The sequence below is a fragment of the Papio anubis genome, chromosome 7 (genome assembly GCF_008728515.1).
Source record: "Papio anubis isolate 15944 chromosome 7, Panubis1.0, whole genome shotgun sequence".
Lineage (NCBI taxonomy): Eukaryota > Metazoa > Chordata > Mammalia > Primates > Cercopithecidae > Papio > Papio anubis.
The window spans coordinates 56,270,992-56,297,262 of record NC_044982.1 but is presented as its reverse complement, the minus strand read 5'-3'; the positions used below and the strand labels follow the sequence as shown (position 1 = coordinate 56,297,262).

At 36.6% G+C, this 26,271-nt stretch overlaps 1 protein-coding gene across 4 annotated transcripts in view; it reads right to left on the bottom strand.

Annotated features, from left to right (window-relative positions):
* The window catches only part of SOS2 (SOS Ras/Rho guanine nucleotide exchange factor 2), a 113,346-nt gene that overhangs the window by 11,750 nt on the left and 75,325 nt on the right, over nucleotides 1–26,271 (bottom strand). For all 4 annotated transcript variants that reach the window (XM_003901771.5, XM_031668129.1, XM_031668130.1 and 1 more), the window contains 9 exons: nucleotides 23,519–23,622; nucleotides 20,471–20,693; nucleotides 15,977–16,096; nucleotides 15,670–15,832; nucleotides 10,422–10,539; nucleotides 9,127–9,299; nucleotides 4,533–4,649; nucleotides 1,031–1,292; nucleotides 500–541 (listed from right to left, as the gene is read on the bottom strand). In XM_003901771.5, the coding sequence (XP_003901820.3) occupies nucleotides 500–541; nucleotides 1,031–1,292; nucleotides 4,533–4,649; nucleotides 9,127–9,299; nucleotides 10,422–10,539; nucleotides 15,670–15,832; nucleotides 15,977–16,096; nucleotides 20,471–20,693; nucleotides 23,519–23,622 (1,322 nt within the window). The remainder of the gene's footprint in view (nucleotides 1–499; nucleotides 542–1,030; nucleotides 1,293–4,532; nucleotides 4,650–9,126; nucleotides 9,300–10,421; nucleotides 10,540–15,669; nucleotides 15,833–15,976; nucleotides 16,097–20,470; nucleotides 20,694–23,518; nucleotides 23,623–26,271) is intronic.

Sequence of the window (26,271 nt, the reverse complement as noted above, 5' to 3'; positions counted from 1 at the left end):
CAACCTCCGCCTCCTGGGTTCAAGCAATTCTCCTGCCTCAGCCTCCCAAGTAGCTGGGACTACAGGTGTGAGCCACCATACCCAGCTAATTTTTGTAATTTTTTAGTAGAGATGGGGTTTCACTATGTTGGCCAGGCTGGTCTTGAACTCCTGACCTCATGATCTGCCGGACTTGGCCTCCCAAAGTGCTGGGACTACAGACGTGAGCCACCGCGCCGGGCTAGGTGTTCTATATAGTTATTTCATTTGATCCTTAACAAGTGTGGGGAAGGTAAGTAATTTCTTTAAGGCCATACAGCCCTTAGAACAGATCATAAAAAATGATGAAAATAAACTATAGTGAAGCTTAAGTAGTACACAGTTGTAAGCAAATAATTACATTTATTTATAACTTTTCTTATTCTTTAATATTGCCAAAACCCAAAAGAAATATAAATTTAATCAACCAGATTATTATCTTTACAGTCATTTCATTAGAATGAACTTAAGTCTTACTTACTTGAATGTGGCAAAAGCACTGGAGCAAAGATGCTATTGCTGCCTATTGGAATAAGAAAAATTAATTTGAAAAGGAAGGTAACATGTATGGTATTATTTTTTAATTGTTTCCATAAATAATATGTAATACACAGTGCAGAATTTTATCATAATCTTTTGCCATGTTAGTTTTTAAAAAAATTAACCCAGAACCTTCTGTACCTAGAATGGTTTTTCTTCTTAGCAATAAGTGGTTCCCCCTCTATCTCTATTTGTTTTCTTACTCACCATCTATTGCTCCCTTTAGACTGGTAGTGGGACCCAAAAGATACTGAATAAATCTTTGTTGAATGAATAAATTAGAAGATAATATGCATCAACAATGCACAAATTATGCTTTACTTCTTGTATTAATCACTATTTTCACATTTAGATGTAGCTTTTCACACTAACATAGTTTGCAAAAGATTCTATAGTTCCCTAATTAAAATGATAAGAATTATCTGAGACACAGGATTCCTTTTTTACCAAATGGTTTACATCAAATACTTACCACAGGAGCTGTTGAGATCCACATCTAAAAATACACTAAGGTCTGAAGAAGCAGATACTGGTGGAGTAGATGGTGTATTTGGAGAAGTTGGTGCTGACACTGTTGATTCCAGCTCAGTTTCAGCAATCCGACTAAAGCTTATTTTACATGGTTCTCTTTCTAATGGTGTTGGGTGACCTCGTAAAGTACCTGAGGTAGAGCCATGTCGGCCTGTGTTAGGCCTTATTCCAGGAGATTTCAAGGAGAAAGTTGATTTTCTAGGCTGGGAAAAGCAAACATGATTAATGTCACAAATTTGCATAGACAGCACTTTGTTTCTGTGACTTAGAGCTACCTTATTAGTCTTATTAGTTCTTAAGCATACAGTTCTTAAGCGTGCAGTCCTTCAGTCTGCAATGACAGCCTGTATCATTCTAGTAGAATCTTCTGGATTTGACTGACTTAATTTTAAAATGAATTTGAATATAAGTAAGTCTCTTTTCAGCGCTGCAGAAAAAAAATTCTTGAAAATTTATGTGAAAATCACATTTTGCTCCTAAAACATAAGAACCTAAACTTCTCTTTGAAAATATCTATATAAATTTTACAAACATTTACTGGGAACATAATTTATGAAACATGCTACATGCTTCAGAAAAAAAAAGATAATTTTTTTCCTCTTCCTATACTAAATGATCAACCTCTACACTGGTGGTTAATAATCTTTGGAGAAAATTCCTATCATTATCCCCCACCCTCATCTCTGTCCCATTTTTCAAGTTCTGGCAGGAGCAATCGAATAAAAAACACCGAACTCAGATCAGAAAACTTGAGTTAAGATCTCAACTGTGCCAATATCTAGCTTTGCAGCCTTGAAAAACTTATTTAACCCCTTGGAATCTCACCATCTTCCTTTGTAAAATGAGAGTAAGATCTACGACAGGTTTTCAAAAACTGCATGGCAAATGTCTATTATGAAATAACTATGTATGACTTTCATTTTTTTCCATCAAAAAATAAACTCATACTAACTTATTATAACATGTCTGAACAGTACCTAGTTTGAGATACTAAGAAGGATAACACATCAGTTTGTAAAGAATCCCTATCAGAGGAACATGAATTCTGCCAAAATTGAAGCAAGAACAAATATCAAATTTATGATGATGCTTGGGTGCAAGAATGGTGAAATCACTAATATTTTATGAAAAGTTTATGGGGACAATGCCCCAAAGAAATCAGCCGTTTACAAATTGATAACTTATTTTAACAAGGGATGAGATGATATGGAAGATAAAGCCAATGGTGGCAGATCATCGACATCAATTTCTGAGGAAAAAATTAATCTAATTCCTGCTCTAATTGAAGAGGACTGATGATGAACAACAGAAACAATAGCCAACACCACAGATATCTCAACTGGTTCAGCTTACACAATTCTGACTGAAAAATTAAAGTTGAGCAAACTTTCCACTAGATGGATGGCAAAACCATTGCACCCAGATCAGCTGCAGACAAGAGCAGAGCTTTCAACAGAAATGTTAAATAAGTGGGATCAAGACCCTGAAGCATTTCTTTGAAAAACTGTTAACAGGAAATGAAACATGGCTTCCCAGTATCATCCTGAAGACAAAGCACAATCCAAGCAATGGCTACCAAGAGGTGGAAGTGGTCCAGTCAAAGCAAAACCAAATCAGTCAAGAACAAAGGTTGGCCAAGCACCGTGGCTCATGCCTATAATCCTAGCACCTTGGGAGGCTGAGGCAGGAGGATCATTTAAGGCCAGGGGTTTGAGACCAGCCTGGGCAATACAGCAAGACTCTGTCTCCATTTTTTTTTTTTTTTTTAAAAAAGGCCAGGCATGGTGGCTTACACCTCTAATCCCATCACTTTGGGAGGTCGAGGCAGGTGGATCACTTGAGGTCAGGAGTTCAAGACATGCCTGGCCAACATGGTGAAACCTCATCTCTACTAAAAATACAAAAATTAGCCACGCATGGTGGCACACACATGTTATCCCAGTTACTTGGGAGGCCGAGGCAGTAGAATTGTTTGAACCTGGGAGGTGGAGGTGACAGTGAGTCGAGATTGCACCACTGTAGTCCAGCCTGGGCGACAGAGCGAGACTCTGTCTCAAGAAAACAAAATAAAAACAAGAACAAAAACAAAACAAAGGTCATGGCAACAGTTTTTTAGGACGCTTAAGGCATTTTTCTTGTAGACTTTGTAGAGGGTCAAAGAACAATAACATCTGCTTACTATGGGACTCTTTTGAGAAAGCTAGCCAAAGCTTTTGCAGAAAAACAACCGGGAGAGCTTCACCAAAGAGACCTTCTCCACCACAACAACGATCCTGCTCATCCCTTTCATTAAACCAGGGCAATTCTTTGAGAGTTTTGATGGGAGATCATTAGGCATCCACTTACAATCTTGACTTGGTTCCTTCTGACTTTTTTGTGTTTCCTAATTATAAAAAAAAATTAAAGGGCAACCGTTTTTCTTCAGTTAATAATGTAAAAGAGACTGCATTGACATGGTTAAATTCCCCAGATCTTTAGCTTTTTGGGGATGGACAAAATGGTTGGTATTAGCACTTACAAAAGTGTCCTGAACTTGATGAAGCTTATGTTGGAAAATAAACTTTATATTTTTATGTTTATTTTTTAATTCCATCAAAAAATTTATCTTTTCATTCCATGTTTCCATGAACTTTTTTTCATTCTTTTCTTTTTTTTTTTTATATGGGGTCTCACTCTGTCACCCAGGTTGGAGTGAAGTGGAGTGATCTTGGCTCACTGCAACCTCCGCCCCACAGGCGTGCACCACCATGCCTGGCAAAATTTTTTTGTATTTTTGGTAGAGACAGGGATTACAGGCGTGAGCCACCACGCCCGGCCTCTATGAACTTTTTGAAGTCCCCTCATATATCACACAATTGTGAAGATGAGGTATCATGAAACTACCTGACTTCTTGCTTCACTCAAAGTTGGTTTGTGTTTTTATTTCCTTCTATATCTTGCTTCACTTTTAGCTACTTAGAATTTGTCTTCTACTAATTCTGTTGCCACTGCAAACTCCTGCAGTAACTGGAAACAGCATCAAATTCTAGTGACAGAGGTGGGTTCCAGAGGCAACTATGGACCATGCAGCCCAAATGGCAGAAGTCATATCAAGTCACAAGAACCAAAATATATTTGCTTACTCCTTCCCAGGTCTTTTCATTTTTTTTGTTCCATTCAGCTACCTATTAAGTTCTCACTTTCTCACACCTTTTTGTATTATTTTAGGAGAGATCAAAAGTAGACACATAAATAAGCAGTACTAAGATAAGGCATAAACTAGATTTTATCAAAAGGCTGACATTTCCCCCACAGTATATGTAATTTTAGAAATAGTATATTACTGCAAACAAAACACCTATGAACAGCCATTCAATTACATTTTTAAGATAACAGGTTGTTAAACATTGAAAATAATATTTTTAAAAACAGAACACTTGCTTCCAAAATTATAAAAGACTTACAAATCGAGGTGGCTGTTTGCAGTTTCGAGGTTCAATTTCTAGTGACTTGTTGAACAAATAATCTGTAAACTCTTTTTCAGACGCATTTCCCATGGGGTTAAGGTTTTCAAAGAATCTCTGAAATTAAATATCACAAGTGCATATATAATAAGTACATATTTTAGATCTTATTAAAATAAGATCTCATTAAAATTTTTTGCTGAAAATTACTTCATTATTTAATGCTAAAAAAGTAACACATTAAGAGATCACAATATCTGAAAAGTTCACAAATGTTGCTTATTCCAATCTCTTTACTTCTGAATAAGATTATATAATTTCTGTGGAAGTTATATTCTAGTCTTAAAGTTCTATTAAGAATATGAGTTTTCATTTATTATCATTTTAATGGCTCAGTAGTAGCACTACTTATTCCTTAGGAAACTTTATTCCTACTCATTGTAACAAATGATCATCACCAGAAAGCTACCAAAAGTGTTTAGAACAAAATTATGGTTATAATCCACAATGAAGTTTTGATAATCAGAAAAAAAGTGGAGATAGATTAAGGTCTGTTAATCCAATTTATAGATCATTCTTGATCATTTATAATTACTCTGGAAATTTCTTTTACTTTAAAAGTAGTCATTTAAATTACTTTAAAAGTAATTTCAAGAATGATTATAGGCCAGGCACGGTGGCTCACGCCTGTAATCCCACCACTTTGGGAGGCCGAGGTGAGTGGATCACCTGAGGTCGGGAGTTCGAGACCAGCCTGACCAACAGGGAGAAACCCCATCTCTACTAAAAATACAAAATTAGCCTGGCGTGGTAGTGCATGGCTGTAATCCCAGCTACTCAGGAGGCTGAGACAGGAAAATCGCTTGAACCCAGGAGGCGGAGGTTGAGGTGAGCCAAGATCATGCCATTGTACTCCAGCCTGGGCAACAAGAGCGAGACTCTATCTCAAAAACAAAAAAGAAAAAGAATGATTATAAACTTAAACCTATCTGTGCTAACTTCTAGTATAAAAAATGTTTTTATCTGAGCCAAGTCATGTGGCTTACACCTGTAATCCTAGCAGTTTGGGAGGCTGAGGCCGGGGGACTGCTTAAGCCCAGGAATTTGAGACCAGCCTGGGCAATATAGTGAGACCTCTCCTCTTAAAAAAAACCTAATACATAAAATTTTTAAAATTCTGCCTTTATCAAAAAATATTTTAAGCTTAAATTTAAGTTTTAACGTAGAAAATTTAGGTGATTTAGCACTGCCAAAAAAGGAGAAAAAAAGAAAAAGAAACAGTAATCTTACAAACCAGAAATATCATTGTTTACATTTAAATATTAGACTATCTTCCAGTGATTTTACTGTGCATGTATATGCATGTATATATGTATTTATAATTATTTATATAATTTATATACATTTTCCTGAAAAACTGGAATATCAATTTTAATCTTTCTGAAGTTTATATTCAATTAACTTTTTTCCATGTGGTTTGCTTTTTTTTTTTTGAGTCTGACTCAGCCTCCCGAGTAGCTGGGATTATAGGTGTGCGCCACTATGCCCAGCTACTTTTGTATTTTTAGTAGAGATGGGGTTTCACTATGTTAGCCAGGCTGCCCTTGAACTCCCGACCTCAGATGATCTACCTGCCTTGGCCTCCCAAAGTGCTGGGATTACAGGTATGAGCCACCGCACCCAGCCAGTTTCTTATTTTACAAAATACAAATTTTAACTCTATAGTATTTAATCAGATGGCTATTTCGGAATTTAATAATCTCCATATAACTAGTTATCCATACAGGTACTTTCTAATTTTTTGCTATATACCAATTATTTTTATTAACTCCTGTATATAAATTTTTCTGCACATTTTTTATTATTTCCTTAGAAAAATTCCTTAGCAGAAAATTACTGGATTTAGCTTTATTTAATTTTGAAGTGGTTTAGAACCATATATTAAAACGGTACTGGGTTTTAGCTTTAGCAGTAGGCGAAATGAGCTTTAAAATTTCTAGTATAAAATTATTCTCATTTTTCAGGCATTCTGCCAATTTCAAGAAAATTATATTACTCCTTTAACAATAATGAAACAATGTGTTCTTATGTTCAGGTTAGCTAAATTAAATCATATTAGCCAATAGTAATTAAAGGATTTCAGAAAGTCATAACAGCAGTATTCTTGATATTCTCATCCTTTGCTCTATTTTTAAATATTATTTATTTAAGTATGATTTGAAAAGTGAATAGCTACTTTGTCTACATTTTAAACTTATTTTGACTCAATCATATAGAAGACATTTCCTCCCAAAAATGCTTTAAATGGTGGCAGGAACCCTAGACCACACCACAAACACCAATTAGCAGGTATGTTTCTGAGATATGAATACTAAAAGTACCATTTCAAGTATACCGAATTAAAGTGTAACATTATTCCTGTGGGGGCCGTATTTCCTTAGCCCTCTGAAGCCCCACATCACAGAGGGCGGGTTCAATGGTGAGAGGGGACGAAATAGGTCACCATCAGTAGGTTCCCGTCTTTTTTTTTTTTTTTAAGAGCAAGTATCTTTTTTTTTTTTTTTTTTGAGATGGAGTCTCACTCTGTTGTCTAGGCTGGAGTGCAGTGGCACTATCTCAGTTCTCTGCAACATTTGCCTCCTGGGTCCAAGCGATCCTCCCACCTCAGCCTCCCGAGTAGCTGGGATTACAAGTACGTGCCACTACACCCAGAAAATTTTTGTATTTTTAGTGGAGACAGAGTTTCACCATGTGGGCCAGGCTGGTCTCGAACTCCTGACCTCAGGTGATTCGCCCACCTCAGCCTCTCAAAGTGCTGGATTTATAGGCACTAGCCACTGTGCCCAACCTATCATTTTTATAAATGGTATGCTTTAGGGGGTCTTTTTCTTAGGACTTTAGGGTACTTTGTTTTGAACTGGGAACAAAGAAGTTACTATCTCATAATCTAGGAGGATGGAAGTAATGGTGGATATTTTCACTCAATATGCCCAATCTGCATGCAGACTATGCCTAAAAAGTTTAGCACAATTTTAAATGTGACAGGTGAACTTATTCTGGTTAATAGTTATAATGTGCTCCCAATTTCAAGTAAGTGTAATATAATAACATTCGTTTAACATAAACATAATATCATAGTTTAATTTACAAGGTTATTTCATATTTTGTAGTACTACAGAATATTACACACTACTGCTCAAAATAGAACATCAATTGAAAGGATGTGAGAAAAATCATCTTCTGCTAGGCATACATATGCCACTTTCCTGACCCTTTTCCTATTTAAACACAGTGTTCTTATGAAGAAATGAATTATATATTATTTTGCTACATGTAAAATATCTAAAATGGCTATCAATCAAATCTAGCAGTGATTTTTCTTTTTACTGCATGGACATCATTTTACTTTGTCATTCACTTTTTATGGTGTAGCTTGAACCAACTACAAAAAGAAGCAATACTTTCAAAAGAAAGTACTTAGTAATAATATTAACAACTGCAGATAGTGTAGAATGTCTAATGTTTAACCTGCTATCTACCGATTTTTTTCTATTATTTTCATAGCAAGACAAACAGCATAACATGTAATTATGATATTTCTTATAGGTCACACAAGATCTAAAATGTTTTTTTAAATTTTTAAATTTTTAATTTTCATGGGCATATTGTAGGTGTATATATTTGTAGGGTGTATGCGATGTTTTGTTACAGGCATGTAATGTAGAATAATCACATCATGGAGAATGAGGTATCCATTCCCTCAAGCATTTATCCTTTGTATTATGAACAATCCAGTTATACTCTTATAGTTATTATTTTTTATTTTATTTATTTATTTTGAAACGGAGTCTCCCTCTGTCACCCAGGCTGGAGGCCAGTGGCATGATCTCGGCTCACTGCAGCCTCCACCTCCTGGGTTCAAATGATTCTCCTGCCTCAGTCTCCCAAGTAGCTGGGATTACAGGCACCTGCCACCATGCCTGGCTAATTTTTGTATTTTTAGTAGAGACGGGGTTTCACCATGTTGGTCAGGCTGGTCTCAAACTCTTGACCTCAAGTGGTCCTCCCACCTCAGCCTCCCAAAGTGCTGGGATTACAGGCGTGAGCCACCACGCCCAGCCGATACTCTTATAGTTATTACTATTATTATTTTGAGACAGAGTCTTACTCTGTCACCCAGGCTGGAGTGCAGTGGCGCTGTATCGGCTCACTGCAACCTACCCCTCCCAGGCTCAACTGATTCTCCCACCCTAGACTCCTGAGTAGCTAGGACTGCAGGCACCCAGCACCATGCCCAGCCAATTTTTTCGGGTATTTTTAGTAGAGACGGGGTTTCACTATGCTGCCCAGGCTGGTCTCCAACTCCTGATCTCAAGCGATCTGCCCGACTCAGCCTCCCAATGTGCTGGGATTACAGGTGTGAGCCATGGTGCGTGGCCTCGTATAGTTACTTTTAAACCTGCAATTAAGTTATTATTGACTACAATCACTGTGTTGTGCGATCCAATAGTATGTCTTATCCATTCTATTTTTTTTTTTTTTTTGGTACCCATTAACATGTTCTCTTTTAAAGATAAGCAAAGAAAATATTTACCCTCATATCTGGTTCTATCCGTAAACAGTAAGGCTGATTCTGATACTGCTGAATTTCTCCAGTAATTTCAGCTACTTTCCTCCTCTTACTGAAATTGATTAAATCTTTCCCTTTCTTTTTTAAAAAATCATTATTCCCTTCTTCAGTCTTCAGAATATTTGTTAAATATATTCCTAGTAAAAAAAAAAAAGAATTTAAAGAAAAGTTATTTTAAATTTTATTTAATCAATTATTTGGGGAAAAAACTGATCTAGTAAAGTTGAAAGACATCATATACTATTCAGCAACTCTACTACTAAAATGTTAAGTCTCTGATAAACAATCATTAACTCTCCATAAAGAATTTTTTAAAGAGAAATAATTTAAAATAAAAAGAAAACAAAAGCTACTGGCTTATACAAACAGAAAGGTGGCTAATCTAAGAAATGGCAAATTAAGATTTTCTAAACCCTAATTTCACCAAGTGCAAGTTATGTTAAATCTATTCTAACCAAATGTTTTAATATTTGATTATAAATATTTAATGCCAAGTATCTTAAGTGATTATTAATCAATAAATTAATTTTAAGTCAAATTTGGTTAATAAGTCTATAGGCTTATAAACTAATTATGTTTTTTCAGAGCCTGTAATTTAGACAGAAAAATAATTACTTCCCACTCATGAACAATAAAAAAGTTTTTAGTCCCTTTTTCATGCATAATTGCTGATTCATTTAAATTGGTGGTTCTCAACCCGTCCCGCAGGGGATATTCAGGAATGTCTAGAGACATTTTTGGTTACAACTCCGGGGGCTATTGGAGTGTAGTGAATAGAGGCCAGGATGCTGCTACAGATCCTACCATGCACAAGGCAGCCCATCACAACAAATAATTATTTGGCCCAAAATACCAAAATTGTTGAAATTGACAAAATTTGATTTAAATTATTCAATTTCAATCATACACAACAATATTTTAAATTTAAAAATCACATAAAAGCTTTTAATAAATTAAAGAGAAAGTAAATGCTGTGGATGTGACATAGTTATGATAAAAATAACAGTTACCATTTAATGAGTGTGTCCTATGTGCTAGACTTATTAGGTAGTACAGATAAAATATTTTTAATCCTTATTTGTAACAACCCTATGAGATATTATAGTCTTCATTTTATAGCTAATAGAGAGTTTTATTATTTATCAATACAGAGAGCTAATAAAAGTAGATGATCTCAGATATAGAATAATGTGCCTCTGAAGACTATCACACACTATCACACGCTAACCCTCAAAATATACCCATATTTAGTAACTTACCAAAAAAAGGCACACAAGGTGGATTGATCGACTTAAGTTTTACTAGGTATTTTTTAAAGTGATCTTGACTTAATTCCACAGCTTCATCCAAAATTTTCCTTTTTCTTTCCTGCAGTGCCTTAAAGTATATATAAATTGAGTATAAATTGTTTGCAATTCAATCGTATTTTATAAATGCAAACTTTTAAATTTTATAAAATTTTGCAAATTATCTGGAAAACAATTTTTTAAATTAAGAGAGGAGTGGTATTCCTTTGTACACTTACCTGAAGTGATTTCTCCTCTCTTTATCTATAAATACAAAACTCATAATTTACTCATATAAATTAGAAGATTAAGCAATAAAAAAAATTCTACATCATGCCTTGTGAGTTATTTTGACTAGCCATGGTTTCAAGTCATAGCTGTAGAAGAGGAAAATTATAACCCCTGAATATTCAAATATTTTTCCACTGAAATATCTTTTGGGGCTAAGGGTTGGGGTTTTGGTAAGGAGAAGACAACTATCGGAAGGCAAGAAGACTTGAACAAAAATTCAGTAAATGAAGTAAACTAGAATTTCTTTTATACTTCATTACTAGATCTTCTTATTGAAAATTAATTTTTACTTCAGAAAGAATATACACACACACGTAAACCCCAAAGCAAACATTATGCTTGATGGAGAACCATTCAGTCAATTTCTTTTAAATCAAGGAAAAAGCCAAGGGGACAACATTGGAGCTTTTATTCAATACTATACAGAAGTCCTAGCTAGCATGGACAAGAAAAAGAAATAAAGAGCTAGGGATTGGAAAGAAAAAAATCTGTCACTATTCACAGAGGATATGACTTCCCATGAAGAAGCTCCAATGAATCTACATATAGAATGTTAATGAGAGAATCAGCAATGTTGCTACATATAAAACCAATAGACAAAAACCAACTACATTTCTAGATATCATCAATAAAGAAATCGTGATTTAAAAAAATATTCTGGCCAAGTGCGGTGGCTCACACCTGTAATCCCAGCACTTTAGAGAGGCTGGGGTGGGAGAAACGTTTGAGGCCAGGAGTTCAAAACCAGTCTGTGCAACATAGCAATGCCCAATCTCCACCTAACATTTTAAAAATTAGCTGAGCAGGGTGGCACGTGCCTATAGTCCCAAATACTCAGGAGACTAAGTCCCAAATACTCAGGAGGATTGCTTGAGCCTGGGAATAGAAGGCTGCAGTAAGCTATGACCATGCCACTGTACTCCACACTGGGTGACAGAGCATGACCCTATCTCTAAGGTTACTAAAAACAAAGTAATTCTAATCTAAAACTAGCAAAAGAGGTGTGCGATTTCTATCAAACAAAAAATTCCCCGCAAAACTTTATTAACTGAGTAAATAAATGAAGAGATAAACGATGTTCATAGTTGAAAAGACTTTTTACTATAACAATGTCAGTTCTTCACTAATCTTAATTGGATTTAGAGATCCAGTGCAACTCCTATCAAAATGCCAATTTTAAAAAATGAAGCTTAAATTGATTCTAAAATTTATATAGGAGAATAAAGGGCCAAGAATAGGTTCCTCCTGAAAAACAGTAAGATTGGCAAGGATTTGCCCTACTCTTCTCTATCAAGGACTACTATAAAGTTATGATAGTTTAGACAAGTGGCACTGGCACAAGAGTAATCAAATAGATCAAAGGAACAGAATGGAGAGACCAACAAAATGCCCACATATATAGGCATTCAATTTATGACACATTTATTAAATGGATTAATATTTCTTTTTTTTTTTTTTTTTTTGAGATGGAGTCTTGCTCTGCCGCACAGTCTGGAGTGCAGTGGTGCGATCTCAGCTCACTGGAACCTCTGCCTCCGGGTTCAAGCGATTCTGCCTCAGCCTCCCAATTAGCTGGCATTACAGGTGCATGCCACCACGCCTGGGTAATTTTTCTATTTTTAGTAGAGTTGGGGTTTCATCATGTCGGCCAGGCTGGTCTCAAACTCCTGGCCTCATGTAATCCACCCACTTCAGCCTCCCAAAGTGTTGGGATTACAGGCATGAGCCACTGCACCCGGCCTATTTCATAATATTTGACTAAGTATTAATACCTTTAATATATAAAGTTCATACAAATCAATAAAATGCAAACATCCAAACAGAAAAATATACATATAAAGCAGTTTTTCCTCTATTCCCCTCTAATCACAAGCCACTAAAAATAAATAAATAAATAAATAAATAAATAACGTTAAAAGAGGAGTATGTATCCTCCCACATTATTCTCAATACTTATCCAATTCCATTTAGAGGTTTGGGGTTTGCTCTGCTTTGTTATACTAAAATGGAATAATGTTATAGTCATTCTGAAGCTTTTCCCCCACTAAAATATCACAAATGTTCTTCCACAATACACATATATCCCATTCACTTTGTTCTACAGCTGAACAATATTCTACAATATAGGTATAACAGGATGTATTTAATCATTCTCTTATTGATAGACATTCAGGATGTTTCCTGTTTCTGCTACTACAACTAATGCTGCAGTAACTGTATCTTTATACACATAACTTTATATTCTGGTGCATTTATTTCTTTACAATTCTGGGTCCTAAGAGTATGCATATTTTTAATTTTAATATATATTGTTAGACTGCTTTCCAGAAAGACTGTAAAAACGCACATTCCCAAAGGCAGTATTTACATGGCTGAGTTTCTAACTTGGTATCCTTTAGTTAAAAAAAGTCTTTCCAGGTGAAAAAGCAAAGGAAGAAACCATAAATGAAGAGACTGATACATGCAACAAAATAAAAATGATAAAACTTCCTTATGTCAAAGCATTATACATTTTTTAAATTAAAAAAGCAGATAAAAGACAAACAGAAATGAGAAAATATGTACAGTCTAAGTTTTAATATCTTTAATATATGAAAAATTCAGATAAATGAATAAAATGCAGCTGAGCAATGCTTGTAATCCCAGCTACTCAAGAGGCTGGGACAGGACGATTCCTTGAGCCCAGGACTTCGAGACTGCAGTGGGCTATGATCATGCCACCAGCACTCCAGCCTGGGTGACAGAACAAGACCTTGTCTCTTTAGGGGAAAAAAAATAAAAAATAAAAATAAATAAATAAACAAACCAAATGCAAACACCCTCCCACCAAAATGAGAGAGGAAATGAATATACAAATCATAAAGTACTCAATAAATACATATTCAACCTCACTAGTTATTAATTTATTTATTTTGAGAACAAGTTTCACTCTGTTGCCCAGGCTGGAGTGCAGTGGGGCAATCTCTGCTCACTGCAACCTCCACCTGCCAAGCTCAAGTGATACTCCTGCCTCAGCCTCCTGAGTAGCTGGGATTACAAACAAGCACATGCCACCATGCCTGGCTAATTTTTGTAGTTTTAGTAGAGACGGGATTTCATCATGTTAGCCAGGCTGGTATTGAATTCCTGACCTCAGGCGATCTGCCCACCTCGGACTCCCAAAAACGCTTGGATTACAGGCGTGGGCCACCGTGCCCAGCAGTGGCTTAAGACTAGGCTGGGTTGGCCAGGTACAGTGGCTCAGACCTGCAATCCCAACACTTTGGGAAGCCAAAGCAGGCAGATCACCTGAGCCCAGGAGTTCAAGACCAGCCTGACCTCAGGTGATCCACTTGCCTCGGCCTCCCAAAGTGCTAGGATTACAGGTAAGCCGCTGCGCCGAGCCTCACTAGTTATTTTTTAAGACAATTTAAAAATGCGATTTCTGCCCCCCGCGGAGGCATGCGCTACCACGTCTGGCTAATTTTTTTTTTTGTAAAGATGGGGTCTCCCTATGTTGCCTAGACTGGTCTTAAACTCCTGGGCAGCACACCAGCATGGCACAAGTATACATATGTAACAAACCTGCACGTTATGCACATGTACCCTACAACTTAAAGTATAATAATAATAAATAAATTAAAAACAAAAAAAACAAAAAAACCAAAAAAACTCCTGGGCTCAAGTGATCCTCCTGTCTCTGCCTCCCAAAGTATTGGGATTACAGGTGAGAGCCCCCACACCTGGCCAGAAGCTTTTAATAAAGTACATAATACCAAGGGGCATTTATCGTATCCTGCTACAAAACACCTTGGCAAAAGTTTTAAAAGTCTTAAAGTATACAAATACTCAGACCCAGGATTTCCACTCCTAGATTATTTCTTGAAATAATCAAGCTCTTACAAAGACTTCTATATGTGAATATTCCATGATAAATTATCACAGAAAAAAATCAGAAACAATTGTCCCACAATCTACCATTGGAATAAATTATGATTTATCCATGATAGAAAACCATGAAGCCATTAAAACCTTGTTTTTGATGATAAGCTAATACAAAAATAGAAAACTGTTTATGAGAAAAAGGCCATAAAAATCTATGTACAATATAATCTCAATTTTGTTATTAAAAATATATATGCAAAATATCTCCCTATTTTCTATATCTCCTGAATTTTCAATAGTACATGTTAAACACATATTTTATAGTTAAAAAAATAAAATACTGGTTTTTTTTTTTGAGACAGAGTCTCACTCTGTAGCCCAGCCTGGAGTGTAATGGTACAATCTCAGCTCACTGCAAATTCCGCCACCTGAGTTCAAGCGATTCTCCTGTCTCAGCCTCCCGAGTAGCTGAGATAACAGGCGTGCACCACCATGCCCAGTTAATTTTTGTATTTTTAGTAGAGACGGGGTTTCACCGTGTTGTCCAGGTTGGTCTCGAACTCCTGAGCTCAGGTGATCCACCCGCCTCAGCCTCCTAAAGTGCTGGGATTACAGGTGTGAGCCACCACGCCTGGCCAAATTTAAGTTTTTGAAATAGTTCTTCCCGTATTATTTTATTATGGACTATCTAAAGGTGATTAGGACACTATTTGTATTTTTATATTTAAAATCCTTCATCATTTGAGACTATCAATCAATGTGTCATTGAATAAATCCACTTGGAACTTCATTACATTTAGGTAAGTACATTACACGGCAGTGTAAGTCTCATATTCTTTATAAAATACTGATATATTTTCTAATATAAGCCTAGGATTCACATATATCACACTCATATATTAACTAATATATCAACATATATTCTAACGTATTTATATCACTGTGTTTAAGAAGCAAGGATGAATTCATAAATAATTTAATAAAAATGATAGATGACAGATGAAATTTCTTTTATGCTACTTTTATCATCCCCAAGAAAAATGAAAATGTTAAGCCTAAAACTTACCTCAAAGGTATGGTCTAGTCTGTATACTGACACTGAATTTACTGCACTGACTATCTCCAATACGCCATTGAAATTATTCAAATCTTGAAAAACTTGCAGAATTTCTATAACTCTACTTAGTACTGCAACCCGTTCTTCAAAATTTTCTGCTTCCACAATGCATCTAACAACAACAAAAATTCATAGCTTAGAAAAGTTTCTTCACCTCATTTAGAAAACAAGATAATTATGTGTAGCCAGAATTTTAGCTTAAATATGACTTAATATTATGGCTATTAGGAAGTTGTAAGAGTAAATTAAAACTTACTTTTCAAACCAGAGGGTGAGATTTGTGGTATGGCGAATCATTTTTAATAAATTTGGAGAATTTATTTCTTTATCTTCTTTGGTCCACACACTTCCTACAAGTTCAGATGGTTGAACTTTCCTATGGAATTAAAAATCAGGGCAATTTAATCTATAAAGGATTAGTATTACTTAAAGATCTTCTAAAACTTAACAAGAAAAAGACAATTAACCCAAAAGATAGATGAACACATATATGAACAAGTAATTCAGAGAGGAATAGACCCAAATAGCTACAAACACGAAAACATACTTCATCCCTTACTCTGGGAAAATAACATAAAACCACAATGAAATCCCATTTTACTCTTATTAGATGAACAAAAGTCTGATAATTCAAGGCCGGGTGCAGTGGCTCATGCCTGTAATCCCAGCTTTGCGAAGCTGAGGCAGGTGGATCACCTGAGGTGAGGAGATTGAGACCAGCCTGACCATCATGGAAAAACCCTGTCTCTACTAAAATACAAAATTAGCCAGGCATGGTGGCGCATGCCTGTAATCCCAGCTACTTGGGAGGCTGAAGCAAGAGAATCGCTTGAACCCAGGACACGCAGGTTGCGGTGAGCTGAGATCGCACCATTGCACTCCAGCCTGGGCAACGAAAGCAAAGCTCTGTCTCAAAAAAAAAAAAAAAAAAAAAAGAAAAAGAAAAAAAAAGTCCGATAATTCCAAATGAGTACAAATATAATGAAACAGGAACACCAATACGGAAGTAAAAATTGATACAACCGCTTTGTAAAACAATTTGGCAAGATCTCATAGTACTGAAGAGATACATACCGGATGACTCAGCAATTCGACTCTTAAGTATGCATATATCCTAGATAAACTCCGACACAAATTTATAAGAGCCAGGTGCAGCAGCTCATGCCTGTAATCCCAGCACTTTGGGAGGCTGAGGCGGATGCATCACTTGGGGTCAGGAGTTTAAGAACAGCCTGGCCAACAAGGCGAAACCCCGTCTCTACTGAAAATACAAAAAAATTAGCTGGGCGTAGTAGTGCGTGCCTGTAGTCCCAGCTACTTAGGAGGCTGAGGCAGGAGCATCACTTGAACCTAGGAAGCAGAGGTTGCAGTGAGCCGAGATCATGCCACTGCACTCCAGCCTGGGCAATAGAGTGAGACTTGGTCTCAAAACAAACAAACAAAAAACAAAGTTATAAGAAAACGTTTACAAGAATGTTAGTGAAGCATTATTTGCAAGAGTGAATAGAGGCTCATCATCCAAAGACTGGATAAATTGTGGAGTATAAATATAATGGAACACTACACAGCATCTATTAAGCTAACTAGAACTATATTCATTCACTTGAACAAATGCCAAAAACAATTTAAGTAAACAGCATGTTGCAGAATGACACGTAAGTATATGCAGTTTAAAAAATGTGTGAAACAAGCTGAGGTGAAGTGGTGTGCACCTATCATCCCAGCTACTTGGGAGGATGAGGTGGGAGGATTGCTTGAGGCAAGGAGTTTGAGACTATCCTGGGCAACCATAATGAGATCCTATCTCAAAAAAATTAAATAAAAAAACCAGGCACAGTAGTTCCTCCCTGTAGTTTCTGCTACTGAGAGACTGAGGTGGGAAGACTGCTTGAGCCTACAGTTTGGGGCTGCAGTGAGCTATGATCATGCCACTGCACCCCAGCCTGTGTGACAGAGTGAGACCCCATCTTAAACAAACAAACAAACAACAATAAAAAACCAGTTGGGCACTATAGCTCACACCTGAAATCTTGGCATTTTGGGAGGTTGAGGTGGGAGGACAACTTAAGGCCAAGATCAAGACCATCCTGGGCAACACAGCAAGACCTCATCTCTATGAAATTTTTTTAAAAAAATTAGCCAGGTATGGTGGTGCATGTCTGTAGTTACTAGCTACTTGAGAGGCTGAGGAAAATTGCTTGAGCCCAGGAGTTCAAGGCTACAGTGAGCTATGATTGTGCCCCTGCACTCCAGCCTGGGCAAAAGAGTGAGACCCTGTTTCTTTAAAAAAAAAAAAAAAGTATACAACAATGCTATATATTGTTTATGAATCTCTGTGTATGTATATAAATTATAAAAACATAAAGATAAATAATAAACATCAAATTCAGGGTGGTGGTGATTTCTTAGGGGAAAGAGAGCAATAAGATTGGGGAGAATTATACAAAGGATTTCAATTTTATCTAAAATGTTTTTGTTGTTCATGAATATTAATTATATTATTTCCTATATTTTTTGAATGCCTGAGTATTTAATTAAAATTCAGACAGAAGAGCAGATTAAATCATTGTATACAGTGAGTCAGAATTACATAATTTAAAAATTGGCCAAGTACAGTGGCTCACGCCTGTAATCCCAGCATCTGGGAGGCCAAGGCAGGAGGATTGCCTGAGGCCAGGAGTTTAAGGCCAGCCTGGGCAACACATTGAGACCCTATCACTATTTTTTTTTTTAACTGACCAGTGGCATTGCCATCAATGGCCTACAGACTTGGTTACTCATTAAAAAAACATTTTTTCATCAGTAGATTTGTGCTCAAATAAGTACCTGCTAACAGTTTCTGAAATGTTTTCTTAAAGTGGCTCTATTATTTCATCAGAAATTCAGTTTACAAGACTGGGTGCAGTGGCTCATGCCTGTAATCCCAGCACTTTGGGAGGCTGGGACAGGTGGATCACTGGAGGGAGGTCAGGAGTTCGTGACCACCCTGGCCAACATGGTGAAACTCCATCTCTACTAAAAATACAAAAAATTAGCCAGGCATGGTGGCACACACCTGTAATCCCAGCTACTCGGGAGGTTGAGGCAGGAGAATCACTTGAACTTGGGAGGCAGAGGTTGCAGTGAGCTGAGATTGCGCAACTGCACTCCAGCCTGGGTGACAGAGCAAGACTCCATCCCCCCCTCAAAAAAAGGAATTTAGTTTACAAATGATGTCAATATTGGATATTTTTCTATGTCCTGAAAGTAGGTCCACATAAAGTGATGTGCTTTTTTTCTGATGTCCATTCATGTAAAACAATTACATTGTGAGAAAAAACATAATGCAGTACTATTTGCTTTTTTTTTTACCTCAAGTAATAAGTACCTTCATTTCTACCTACCACAAATCCCACAACATAAACAAAGCTACCTGGATTCTAAATTACTTAAAATATAACATTTTGAGTCAAGTCTGGTTCTGAATGGCATAGCCAGTGCAAACTAAGCAAATTCTAAAGAACATAAAGTAAACATAATATAGTAAAGGTACCTTACTATATTACCTATTATCACTAAATTTTATATAGTCTTGCTTTTCCCTGTGTAATCTTTATTTAAAAATTGGCTGCTTAATTCCTTGAGAATATTTTTATTTTATTTTTGAGATAGGGTCTCACTCTGTCATTCAAGCTGGAGTGCGGTGGCACGATCTTGGCTCACTGCAGCCTCGACCTCAAGTGACCTTCCCACCTCAGGCTCCTGGGCAACTGGGACTACAGGCCTGAGCTGCCATGCCTGGCTATTTTTTGCAGTTTTTGTACGACGGAGTTTGCCATGTTGCTCAGGCTCGTCTTGAACTCCTGGTCTCAAGTGATCTGCCCACCTCAGCCCCTTAAAGTGCCGGGGTTATAGGCATGAGCCATCATACCCAAGCATATTTATATTTTAAAAGGGGGCTCCTATACTACTCACAATAGTGATACGGAATCAACCTAAATGTCCAATAACAGATTAACGAATAAAGAAAATGTGGTATATATACACAATGGAACACTATTCGGCCATAAAAAAAGAATGAAAGCCCATCATTCAAGGCAACATGGATGAGCCTGGAGGACCTTATGTTAAGCAAAATAAATCAGGCACAGAAAGAAAAATATAACATGTTCCCATTCATATATGAAAACTAAAAAAATTACGAACTTATGGAAGTAGAGAGTAGAACTGCAGGTATTAGTGGCTGGGAAGGATTTGGAGGAGGGGAAAACAGAGAGGTTGGTGTAGAAAACCTACATTGATGGAATAATAGTAGTGACATTTTTTGACAGAGAGCTGTTACATGCAAGGCCTGTACCCTTCGCAAGAGCCTGAGATGTAAATGAGAAAAGAAAACCCATCTCACATAATATTCTATTCATTTAGCTGCTAAGGGCCTAGCATCCATACTAACTGACTTGACTGACTGACCTCAAACTAAACCAAGGTGAGAAAGTATTAGGAGTTGGAGACAGGTGGTAGACTTGAAAATCTTCTTCCTGCCATTCCTCTTGTGATGGATTGCTAGTCCCCAGTTTAGGCCTAAATAGTGATATAAGACTTTTTCTTGCAGGGCAGACTAGTTAAAAACTGTGCTATGACCTTTCCTCTAAGCCCATGAGAGCAGATGAGGTATTTTTAAGCACTCATGAATAATGTGCAAAATGTTTTGAAAATACATAATGTTCAAGGTTCTTAAAAATAAAGCAAGAAATTAACATTAATTGTCTACCTGTAGAGATCAGATTCCAAAAGTGTCAGCTGACGTGCAATTTCTATTGGATGAAGTGTCATGAGATCAAATGTTTCAAACTGTCCTGGTTTGCTGATATGCCATTCAATTGCTGGAGGTGGACTTTCAAAGGTAATATTATGGCTTATTCCGTTTGCCTGAGCTTGCTTCTTCCTCTTGATGATCTTAGCGATTGACTCTACCCATTTCTTCATAGCTTTCCCTGGAAAAAGAACACATAAACAAAAATGTCTTTTACTTGACACACATGACTACAAATCTTCATTTAATCCTTTACTTTCACCCAGCCTCAACAATTACCAACTCATGGCCAATTTTTATTTTATCTAACCCTAAATATGATAGAATATATGTTATTCTGAAACAAATCCAAGACATCATATTTCATTCATATTTAAGCATCTTTAAAACACTCTTTAAAGTAATAACCACAACACCATTATCACACATAAAACTGACAACTTCTTAATACATTGTTGTCTTCAAGAATTTTGTCACTGTTCACATTTCTCTGATTATTTTCCTTTTTTTTTTTTTTTTTTTTGAGACAGGGCCTTGCTCTGTGGCCCAGGTTGGAGTGCAGTAGTGCAATCTCAGCTTACTGCAACTTCCATGTTGCAGGCTCAAGCGATCCTCCCACCTCAGCCTCCCGAGTAGCTGGGACTGCACATACAACCACACCTGGCCAATTTTTGTTTTTTTTTGGTTTGTTTTTTTTTTTGAGATGGAGTCCCACTCTGTCACCCAGGCTGGAGTGCAATGGCGTGATCTCAGCTCACTGCAACCTCTGCCTCCCGGGTTCCAGCAATTCTCTTGCCTCAGCCTCCTGAGTAGCTGGGATTACAGGCGCACACTACCACACCCAGCTAATTTTGTTGTATTTTTAGTACAGATGGGGTTTCACCATGTTGGCCAGGCTAGTCTCGAACTCCTGACCTTGTGATCCGCCTGCCTCGGCCTCCCAAAGTAATGGGATTACAGGCATGAGCCACCGCGCCCGGCCTAATTTTTGTATTTTTAGTAGAGACGGGGTTTCTCCATGTTGCCCAAGCTGGTTTTGAACTCCTGGACTCAAGTGATCTGCCTGCCTTGGCCTCCCAAAGTGTTGGGATTACAGGCATGAGCCACTGCGCCCGGCCATATTTTCTTATAGTTAGTTTGAAAAGGGATCTCAACAAGAAGGCACGTATTGCATTGAGTCAATGTGTCTCAAGTCTCCTTTAATCTACAGGTTACTGCTTTATTGCATATTTTTGCTTGCACTTTGTGGAAGAAATTGTCATTTGCCATGTTTTTCTGTCCTCTATATTTTCTGTAAAGCGAGATATAGTGACTTGGTCTGATTCAGGATTAATTTTATGACACAAATACTTGCCAAGAATACTTCTAACAGGAGGCATATCTAGTTACCTTTTTGCGATGTCACCCATCCACTCATGATAATTCTCTAGGTTTATTATTTTACTAGGAACTGAGAAATGTGATATTCTACCATTCCTTCTTCACTTACTAGTTGAAATACTTCCACAAAAATAATCTTTTCCTCATGAACGATTTGGTTATTCTGAAGTCTAACTAGTATAGGAAAGAACTTTGGACATTAACATAACCATTTACTTAATTTATTCTAGCGTGTGTGTGTATTTTAGAAGCTTCTTAGATTGTGTCTAATCCAGTGTTCTCACTTAGAATATAAATTTTCGTTTTTTGTTTGCTTTGAGACAGGGTCTCACTCTGCCCAGGCTTGTGTACAGTGGCGCAATTTCAGGTCACTGCAGCCTCGAGCTCTGGGCTTAAGTGATCGCTTCACCTCAGCCTCCTGAGTAGCTGGGACTACAGGCGCATGCCACCATGCTTGGCTATTTTTCGTATTTTTTGTAGAGACTGGGTTTTGCCATTTTGCCCAGACTGGTCTCAAACTCCTGGGCTCAAGCAATCAGCCCACCTCTGCCTCCCAGAGTGCTGGGATATTCTAGGTGTGAGCCATTGCACTGGCCTAGAATACAATTTGAAAATGTAGTATTATGAAAATTTTAAGGCACACATAAAAATGTATCATAAACATCTCAAATTAGAAACAAAGGAATAACATTCTTAACTTTAAATAATATTCCCCTTAAAGAACAAGTAGAACACGAAATAAGTTACACTTGTTATAGTATTTGTAATGCCCTATAATGTCAGATAAAACATAAGTGTTCTTGATTCAGTAATATACATTTGATGACACATTTGTTTAAATGTTCATGGCCTAGGATTTCATTTCTTGGGCTATGATTCTGAAACTTAAAGTAGAAAACTCCTCTCTTTCAGATTTCAGAAATACACCAAAAACATTTCAGAAGACGTAAATATTATAAGAAAGCTGTTAATCATTAAAATTAAAGAAAAAGATTAAAGAAAGTAAGAAAACATAAAATTACACATATTTTATTCAGTTGAAGAAATGGCAACCTTGCAATGAGATAAAATTAAATAGCTTAAATTTATTAAAGAGGACTTTTGACTTCTTTAAAAGAAATATTCTCCTCAAAAACTTGAAAAGGCAAAGTTCTGAGACCTCAGATGATTCTAAACATATATGAGCTTCTTGCCATCTATAAAAAACATTCCAAATTTTATTTCAGCTTTTTAAAAATGAAAAATGCTGGCCAGGCATGGTGGCTCATGCCTGTAATCCCAGCGCTTTGGGAAGCTGAGGCAGGTGGATCACCTGAGGTCAGGAGATCGAGACCAGCCTGGCCAACATGGTGAAATACCATCTCTACTGAAAATACAAAAATTAGCCAGGCGTGATGGCATGTGCCTGTACTCCCAGCTACTTGGGAGGCTGAGGCAATAGGATCACTTGAATCTGGGAGGCGGAGGTTGCAGTGAGCTGAGATGGCACCACTGCACTCCAGCCTGGACAACAAAGCAAAGTTGTTTCAAAAAAAAGGAGAAATGTTTTAGTTTCTTAAAGTCACACAGATTTGAACATAAACTCATGTGCAATATAAGATTCAATCAAACCTTTAAATAATATACCTCTTACACTTGAAATGAAGGATTCTAGTCTTTCAAGCAATTCCAAATCTCTTTCAAAGTCATAAAAATGATGTTCAACCCAATGCCGAAATACATTTAAGATCCTGATAAAATGGAAAGAAACACATTTTAGTGAAACATAAGTGTTCAATTACACTTCTTCCTTCTCTAATGCCATGATGATAGCTTTATATACAAGAGTCAACATAATACTCAAAGACTCTCTAATTTGTATTTAATTAATACCTTAAGTGCTTCAATGACAAGAGGAGAGTAGGTCTCCAAACTGTGTATTATTTATTAATAAAACGTATACTTTTAACATATTTATAAGCATAAAAATAGTGGTTTCTGTACTTCCCATTTATGTTAAGGAAAAGTACCTTTTCTTTATTCATATGTAGAAAACTTATGCTTTATATTACAAAAGCTATTGTAAGTTCATAAAAAGCACTTTTAAGATTTAAATTTTGATATTTTTTCACTTAAAATGGAAAACCAACTAAGATGCACTGTATCTGGTTTTAAATTCAAGTACTATCATCAAATTTCTTTCTTTTTTTTTGAGACGGAGTTTTGTTCTTATTGCCCAGGCTGGAGTGCAATGGTGCGATCTTGGCTCACCGCAACCTCCAACTTCCGGGGGTTCAAGTGATTCTCCTGCCTCAGCCTCCCAAGTAGCTGGAATTACAGGCGCCCGCCACCATGCTGGGCTAACTTTTGTATTCTTAGTAGAGATAAGGTTTCACCATGTTGACCAGGCTGGTCTCGAACTCCTGACCTCAGATGATCTGCCCATCTCGGCCTCCCAAAGTGCTGGGATTATAGGCATGAGCTACCATGCCCAGCCTATCATCAAATTTCTATGTAATCTACACATAAACCTACAGTCTTATTTCATTTCAAAAGAAAAAAAAGAAGAACTGTTTTGTTTTACAGTATCACAAATATGATTACCTGTAACAAAGAGAGATTTAATCAACCTTGCCAATGGAAAGGAAAGGAAAGACAAGGGGAGAGGGAAGAGGAGGAAAATGGAGGAGGAAGAAGGGAAAGGGAAAGAGAAAGGGAAGGAAAAAAGGAAGAAAAGAAGGAAACTAGTAGGCAAGCCATGGAGAGAAAATATTTGTAAAATGTTTATCTGACAAAGGACTGGCGTTCAGTCCTACCCAATTTACTCCTACAACTCAGTAATAAAAAGACAAGTATCTCAATAAAAATTAGACAGAGGACTTGAACAGATTCTCCACAAAATAAGTATGAATGAAATACCGCTACACCCAGCAGTATGGGTAAGGCACAAAGACTGACGTTACTAAACATTGATGAGAATATGAAGCAACTAGAAATTGTTGGTGAGAATGTTTGGGAAGTTTTGGCAGTTTCTTTCAAACCTAAACACACACATATCTTATGACCCAGCCACTCCACTCTGAGCTATTTACCCAAGAAAAGTGAAAAATATTCACAGTAAGACTGGTAAGATAAAGTTCACAGCGGCTTTATTCATAATAATAAAAAACTAGAAAAAGCCCATTTATATCTTTCAGTGGGAAAATTAATAAACTGGTATATTCATATAATAAAACACAACCTCGTAATAAAATAAACCATTGATATACAAGCAAAACCATGGATGAAATTCAAAAGCATATTAAGTGAAAGAAGACACAACATTGAGTTTGTAAGAATGCATTTATGTAAGACTCTAAAGCAGGTAAAACTAATCTATGGAGGGAGAAATTGGAACACTGCCTTTGGGCAGTGGGAACAAAACTGATGAGAAGGAATGTAAGGGAACTTTCTGGGGTTTAGTAACATTCAATATCGTGAAAGGCGTTTGGATTATAGAGATGCATGTGTTAAAACTCAACAGAAGTACACTTAAGGTGTACACACACCTTCTGTCTTCAGTGGAAGCAAGAAAAAATGTATTTCATTATATGCACATTTTAGAACAAAAGAAAAACAAACACTGAACTGTTAATGACACACAAGTTGAAGTATTTAAGGAGTGTACTTCAAAATTCATATAAAAATTAATGAATGAACTGATAGATGAATGATAAATGAACAGATACATGAATAGCTATGAATAGATGAATACATATCTAGGTGGAGGGTTTAGGGTGTTCATTTAAAAATTCTCAATTTTGCTGTATGTTAAAATTTTTCATAATAAAATGTTAGAAAAATTACTACCATCCATTTTACTAGAAATCTTTCAATATTTATATAACAGGTTTAATAACTTGGCCTGGATTTCAGAGTTTTCAACTCCATCCAATTCCATATAGGTAATTCTCATCTACTACTTCTTGCAATACAATGCTTACATTCCTCTCAGGTCAATGTCCTTACCTGTGTCCTCAGCACACCATTCTTATTTCTGCCTTCTTACCTTTCTTCATACTATTTCCCATGACCCTGAATACCTACAATCACCTTTCTACCTATCTAAAGCCTATACATCCTTTAGGGGCAATCTCAGATTTTACCTTCTCCAAGATGCCTTCCCTAGTTACTCTGGTCTAATCTTTGCTATTCCTGAAATTTTATAGGGTTGTATTTTTTCTAAGTCACTTAAACACTCAAAGTAGAACAATACATAACTGTTTCATGTGTCTTTTTCCCCCAGTAAAGTCCCCAATAAAGCCATAATATCATGACAGTCTGTGTTATTTTTGTACTTAGCATAGTTATAAGTACAGGACTGAGAATACAGCAAATGCTTAGAAATACATACTTAAAGA